Source organism: Acanthisitta chloris, unplaced genomic scaffold, assembly GCF_000695815.1.
Source record: "Acanthisitta chloris isolate BGI_N310 unplaced genomic scaffold, ASM69581v1 scaffold22742, whole genome shotgun sequence".
Lineage (NCBI taxonomy): Eukaryota > Metazoa > Chordata > Aves > Passeriformes > Acanthisittidae > Acanthisitta > Acanthisitta chloris.
The window spans coordinates 28,114-34,982 of NW_008659117.1; the positions used below are offsets into that span (position 1 = coordinate 28,114).

The 6,869-nt window shown below is 41.2% G+C and overlaps 1 protein-coding gene across 1 annotated transcript in view; it reads right to left on the reverse strand.

Annotated features, from left to right (window-relative positions):
- The window catches only part of MTA1 (metastasis associated 1), a gene marked incomplete at its 5' end in the record, with an annotated part of 61,905 nt that overhangs the window by 19,235 nt on the left and 35,801 nt on the right, over window positions 1–6,869 (reverse strand). Inside the window, 5 exons of the mRNA XM_009069294.1 lie at window positions 844–996; window positions 2,751–2,840; window positions 3,226–3,415; window positions 5,042–5,193; window positions 6,049–6,164. Of these exons, the coding sequence (XP_009067542.1) occupies window positions 844–996; window positions 2,751–2,840; window positions 3,226–3,415; window positions 5,042–5,193; window positions 6,049–6,164 (701 nt within the window). The remainder of the gene's footprint in view (window positions 1–843; window positions 997–2,750; window positions 2,841–3,225; window positions 3,416–5,041; window positions 5,194–6,048; window positions 6,165–6,869) is intronic.

Genomic DNA, 6,869 nt, shown 5'->3' on the forward strand with positions numbered 1-6,869 from the left:
TGCTCCTTTCCCCTCTCAAGGACAACTACCCTCTATGTTCTCACTCCCATTAAGACCATTTCGACAGACCCTTTCCTTCTCATCTGGGAGAAAGACTCTACTTTCTCATCCCAAACACTCTCAGGCAAGAGAAACTCTTCAGAACTGAGCCCTTGAGTCTATGCCAGCAACACCCTGCATCTACCTCCCACTTCAAACAGCTTCTCCTTGCCTTCTATTCTTGAGGAGATGAAGCCCAAGCTCCACTGCACAGAGGTGCTCAGTGACAGGGCCAACAAAAGCGAATGCTCGGGTTGTGCCCAAGGCAGGATCAAGTTTATGCCACACCAGATCTGGCTCCTCTGCCTCCCTCAGCTAAGCAGCAGCCTGCCTTCCCCAAAGGCATGCAGCCTCTGGTGGCTCTGCTGAAAGCCAGGTGACCCACACATTACAAAGCCACCTGGGAACTGCACAGCTACTACCTACCAGTTAAAAAGCTGTAAACCTCAAAAGAAAAAGGAAACATCACTGGAAAAAAGCTATTAAAGTGTTCTTCATGCTACTAATTAAAAAACTGAAGGGAAATTTCTCCTTCACTATCCCATTTGCAAGGTTGGCCAAGCCAGGCAGAGTTCCACTAGCACAGTGACTTTATGTGCACACACATCCCAGGCAGTACATATCATGTGTCTCACCCAGAACTGGGGCAGGTGACTTGTACAGAAGGAAAAAATAACCTTCCTCAAGAATAAGAAACTTGGTATTTATATAAAGGACTATGGGTTTACATAATCTCCTTGTATACTGAAAGGACAGAAAAAAAAGCCTATAGAGACAATGCACATTTTGTGGAAAAATATTTACCATCCATTCCATTGTGTTGTTCATAACTTCTTTTTCCCAGGATAGTCGGGGACCCATTATTAATGACAGGTGTAAACTTAGCAGGAGTCAGATTGTTGAGAGAACTGGACAAGCTCTTTGCAGGATCTGGTTTCGGAGGACATGGATGAGACTCTGTTGGAAAACAGCAAGGTGGTATTTTTTTCATACTGGAATTATGAATCTGAAAACAACCTGCAAACCTCCAAGGAGACCAAGTTCACCTCCCCTTATACACAAACTATCTATCTCAGTCAATAACTGACTGGGGATTGCTACTGATATAAAGCATTCACAGGTATTTAGGAATTCACCTCTAGTGAAGATGTTAAAATCAATGTCATAATATTATCCTAAAATAAGACTTGATAATAAAAGCTTTGCACCTATTGTCATAACACCATTCCCCAACAATTTGGGGTGATTTGGGGGTTGCTGTGTATTAAAATGACTTTGGGCAGTCATGCAACACCCTCAAACTCCTGGGAAATTACAACTTCGCCAGTTTTGCAAAGCTTATAAAAATTACAATTTCTTTACTAGCCAAACAAGTGAGGATTCAACGACCCACTATAAAGAACACACAGTCTGAATTCAAGTTTGGTCCAAGGCAGAGGTGGAGTACACACTGTTCAACTGAAAAGATTTTGAGAAATTACAAACAACAGCAAATGGGAGCTACAACTGAGTTTACCTCTCACAGGCCCAACAGCAGAGTAACATAATTCAAGCACACCTCCAAAAATACATTCTTGCCAGTCCACCAGCCTCACTCTATTTCTTTCACTCCCTTCTCCCAGCTCAACAGTCCAATGGAGACCCTGACACGGTGCTATGAAAACTCAAAATCTACGGCTACATTCTGTACAACTATTAAAAGCAAACTTCTCCCTTTATTAGCTTTCTCTTGTTGCACTATATGCATCCAAAGGTTTCTCAATCTGTGTATCCCATTAGTATACAGCAGAAGTACAACATTCAGAGAAACAGTAAATATTTAATAAACTCCTCAGCCTTACCATATTTCATCAACAAAAAATGTTCAAAGAAATCTAAAATCAACTCCAGTGTTGCTTATCTAAATAAAAAGGCAATCAATTTCCTTGCTCAGCTGGAAGCCTTCAAAGTGTCCCTGTCCAAGCTGAGTTTCTGCGGTTAGACTCGCGTTCGGCCGCTGGAACGACCCAACATGTCTGCAGGGTATCTCTAGCAATCAGCAACACCAGGGGAAATGATTTTGCATTCATCTGCAGTCAGCACTGGCATGTCACGTAGCATCACTCTAGATGCTTCCAGCACCTAAAACTTATACCAAAGTCCTGGATGGAGCTACTCAGTAGTCCTCCCACGGAGCAGATGACGAGGTCCAAGAGGAGTATAGAATGGAAGTACAGTCCCCTTGCCTAGCTCCAGCACTGAACAGCCAGCAATTGATTCACATGCTATGGGACACAGTGCTGTCCTAAACCCACGAGGTTTCTTCAAGGGCCCAACAGTATGAACTACCTCCAGACAGCCCAAAAACTGAGTAAGTGAACAATCAGATGTTCCCAACACATCATGTTTATGCCTCCATTAGCAGATGGTAACTTGCCCCCATATACATCAGAAGCCACAGCAAACACATCCCTCCTTTCACTTGAAAAAGTTTCTGATACAGCTCTGTAAGCCCAGAGTGAACTCCTGAGCCACTAGAGCTGTCAGGTTAGGTGGGAAAAGTAAAAAGGACAAGTTAATGGGAAGGTTATCATGTTTGGGTTTGTTTTGCAATCCAAGATAAGCATCTAAATCTAGAGTCAAACGGAAAAACCAATGGTCAGCAGAATATCTAAGAGGGTGTTTTCTGTGGTTGGGGGTTTTTGCATTTGGTGGTTTGGGTTTCTTAATACCTAAGTACCGGAGTACTGCTTCTAAAGGCTTTCGAACCACTTGCTTTAATAGCAATGGGTTTTCTGATGCCTCAGGTAAACGTGCTGTGCCTGTAAAACACAGAAAAATAATTAGAGGGTAAAGACATTTAGCTATTAGAGCAAACCTGAATTAGTAACTCCAGTGTCCTGAAAGAGCTTTCTCATTATAAGACATTTTACAGGTGGCAAACATGTCTTGGCAACAGGACACAAATGCAGGAGAACATTTGATGTAACGGCAAACATGAATATTTAAAAACAAACAACTCATGAATTTGCAAAGTTATTTGCCTAACCCACAATCAGTTACAAGGCTCTGCAAGTATAGCTGGATTCTGTGAAACCACTAGCTACTTGCAAGAGAGCATCTCAACAAGTTGCAACTCAAACTTCATAGGAAAGGAATCTCAAGTGGCTCCTTTGGCAAGGAGGTCCCAGCTGCAGCACCACTCACATTCTGCTTTGATTGCTGCACTGTTAATAGGCAGATAGGGATGTCTTGCAGCATGCCAAGGGCGCAAGATATCTCGACATAAACGTCTTGCAATTCTTGTCAGTTTTGTTGTATGGAGATAGAAAGCTTGTCTTGTCTTCATAGCAAACTTGGGACTCCCACTGTTTCGTACTGGCACCCCATGAGGACTCTACAAACAAAGAAAAATAAATATGGTCTCTAAAAAGATAATGATTAGAGGAAGGATCTCATATAAATTCACTTTCAGCTACTGATTCGCAGATATAAGGCTAGAAATGGTATTAGAGGAAAATATTTTTAGCCCATCTATTCCCTATTTCCCAGATCCTACCCAAAATACCTCAAAGGGTAAAATGAAGGTAAACATTTTCACCTCACAGGGAAGTATTTATTTCTGTGCTGTCCCAAGTTTTAGGGCAGGCATCCAAAATCCAGACCTGAAGAACTTATCTGGTGCTACCACATGATACAGTGCTTACAGAGTCAAAAGAAAGACTCTCCAACTTGGAGTCCTTAGGGTTGCTCTGGATATACAATGCAAACTCCTCTTAACAAAGGAGAAGAAAATCAGAAAGAGCTGCATGACAAAAATATACACTACAAACTCACTGCCCAAAGCAAACATACAGCATGCAGGGATAGTTTTGTCTCAGAGCAGCAAGAATTTGTTTCAGTTCTTACTCTGAACTCAATGAATGCATTTACAGAGTTGTCAAATACTCACTGCATGTAACAAAAAGTACTACTGGAAGACATCAGCTACAGAGGGCCAAAGCAGTTACCTTCTTCATGAAAAACAACTAACCCAGCCAATACAACAATGCAAGTAGATTCTTGTTATCTCAAACCCATCCATAGTTGGAAAAGGGCAGGAAATCTCAGATTAGGGAGAACAAGGCTTTCCCCTCTCTGAGTATTTACATACTTTTTAATTAACAAACAAGAAACTTGAGGCTGATAAAACCTGGCAGTTATCTTGGCAATTAGGCTGCTTCAGAGGGCAAACAGAAGCCTGGAAAGGATAGAGGTTAAACAAAAGAAACAGAAAGGGAATGACAGCAAAGTCTAAGAGAGAGGAAGGAAATTAACCTAAGACCAAAGTTCAGTGTGGACTATCCTCCTGTTCATGAGGTGCAGTTACTTTTCCTAATCAGTTCAGTGCCTGATGCCTCCAGACTGAACTCCCACCAAACTCAGAAAAAAAACTGAGAATTTTGGTTTTCAAACAAAAGAGGAAAAATGAAAGGGAAGCAGCTCATACAATGCTTACTCAAACCGATCCAGAAAGGAGCATTACTAAAAAAAAATAGGATGAAGTAGAAAAACAAGATAAGGAATCTCTAAAAAGCCACTAGCTATTTGGGTTATCTAATTTTGAATATGCCTTGGGAAAAGGAACAGGTTTCAGGAAATAATTAATTCCTTTTTGGGAGAAAAAACCCAGTCCTGTTCCCCCTACAGCAAAACTCACAGAAACCAAATACCAGAAACACTGGCTGGCATTTCAGTTTTCCTCATCTCCATTAAGTCATCCCATGCATTTGATGGCTAGTTTGCTAAACAAATGATGTTGTTTTTTCTCAGGGCAGTACTTGACAACAAATTACTTCTAGCCGAAGTTAACACCATGCCAACTTCTGCAAGACATGAAATACCAAACCCAAGGACAACAATGGAGGCTGAAGGCATTTCTTCTGGTCGTTAAATATTTAAGAACAGTGAACAGCTAGTTAGATATCAGGACACACAGCTTTCCAGGCAAAAACACTGCTCAGTCTGCTTGGCAGATACCTACCAAATTGTTGCGGTTTGGTCCTGGTCTCTCCCCATCTAACCGTGTTGGCATTTTCAAGCCACCGTATTTCTTCCAGTAGGTCCAACAGGATGCACAGAGGCGACACTGCATGTTAGGGGGACCCCAAGAATACCACTGGTAAGACTGGGTGGCTAGAGATAACAAAGGTGGAAATTATATATATCCTTACACAGGATCACTTTTCAGAGCTTATTCTCTTTAGAACTATCACAAAAGAAAACCCACACACAGACAGTGCAAAGCTCAAACAGACTTCAAAAAAGTGATGACGGCTTCACTGTCATCACTACTGTTAAATATACTTGTGATTTCAGCAGAATTAATTACCTTAATTAATCTAAACCCCTTTTAAAACACGAACAGAGAAAAACACCTATAAGGATTGAAAAACTTCCTGCCAATGAAACTGAAGGTTCTCATTTTGCAAGACTGGCAGATAGCAACTTCTGCAGAGCATGGGACAGAGGGGAGATTGTCTTCAGGAAATCCACATACATTAATTGTACAACTTCAGAATGTACAGAATCTGTGACTGGATTTCTCATAAAGTCCTACATTCCAGCATCTCCAAAGGCTCCCCATAAAGGAGCACATGCATTAGAACTCAGTATGTTAATATCAGTCAGCAGACCAAATCCAGTGGTATCACATATTTTGAAATCTATTTTGAAAAATGATGAAAAAGTTGCTGAATTCATCCCTTGGTGATTTAAGTATTCACTCCATAGTTACCTGCAATTATGTAGAATATTTACTAACTCCCCCTTGAGTACTTCATCATTCTATTTACAAATGTAACAACAGTAACTAAAAACACCCAACTGAACAACAACAAACTAAACAAAAACAACCCCCCAATAAACAACTAAGCCAACTTGGCTTAAATTCTGCTACATCCAATTCTGTCCCTCCAGCCTTGCAAAGCCTCCTCTCCTACCTCCACCTCACTCTCTCACACACATCTGCCTCACTGGCACAGCACTTACTGTAACAGCTCTCACAGGCCCGTCCTGCTCCTGCGTTCTGTGCCTGGACTCCAGTACCATTCACCACTCCTGGCTTGACATTATTTACATTGATCTGGTTGGGGTTTGGCTTGTTACTTAAAACACAAAGCAAAAAAAAAAAAAGGACAAGCATTAATTGAGGGGCACAATTACTTACTTGACGTCTAAAGTATGGCACAAAATGTCTGGAGATTGAATTTTCATTCAACGTGTGGCTTCCAGAACCAGCTGTATTTACCAGCAGCCTGACTTTCATGAACACACTGTCTCCAATAATACTTAAATAACATTGATAATGAACATAACTGGAATGATAGTTGGATGCCATTTACTAGAGTTTAAAGCCTTTTTAAGAACAACAAACCAGTGAGGCCAAGTAGGTATCTTACCCACTATTCCAGGCATTCAAATCTAGGGACAAAAAGGTCTCACCTACAGGTCCTCAACATGAGGGATATTTGACTTAAATCTCCAAAAAGAATGCTGGGGCCTGGATCAGAAGAGGTAGGCAGAGAAAGGACAAGCTCTGCTTTATTCAGGGAAATATAACCCTAGACTGCAGCCACAAATATTTCCACGTTGTCTTACTGCAAAGGTTTGTATCATGTGGCCACAATGCACACAAGTACACCCAAAGCATTATAACAACATCCAAATCACCTCAGCTCATCCCTATAACCTCTTTAAAATGCTGATTCAGGGAAAGAAAAAAGCTACTGGCAAGAGCTAGGAATAGAAGGGCAAACAAAACCTTGGCACAGAGAACAGTATGGAATAGTACAAAAATCTCCGCAGGGAAA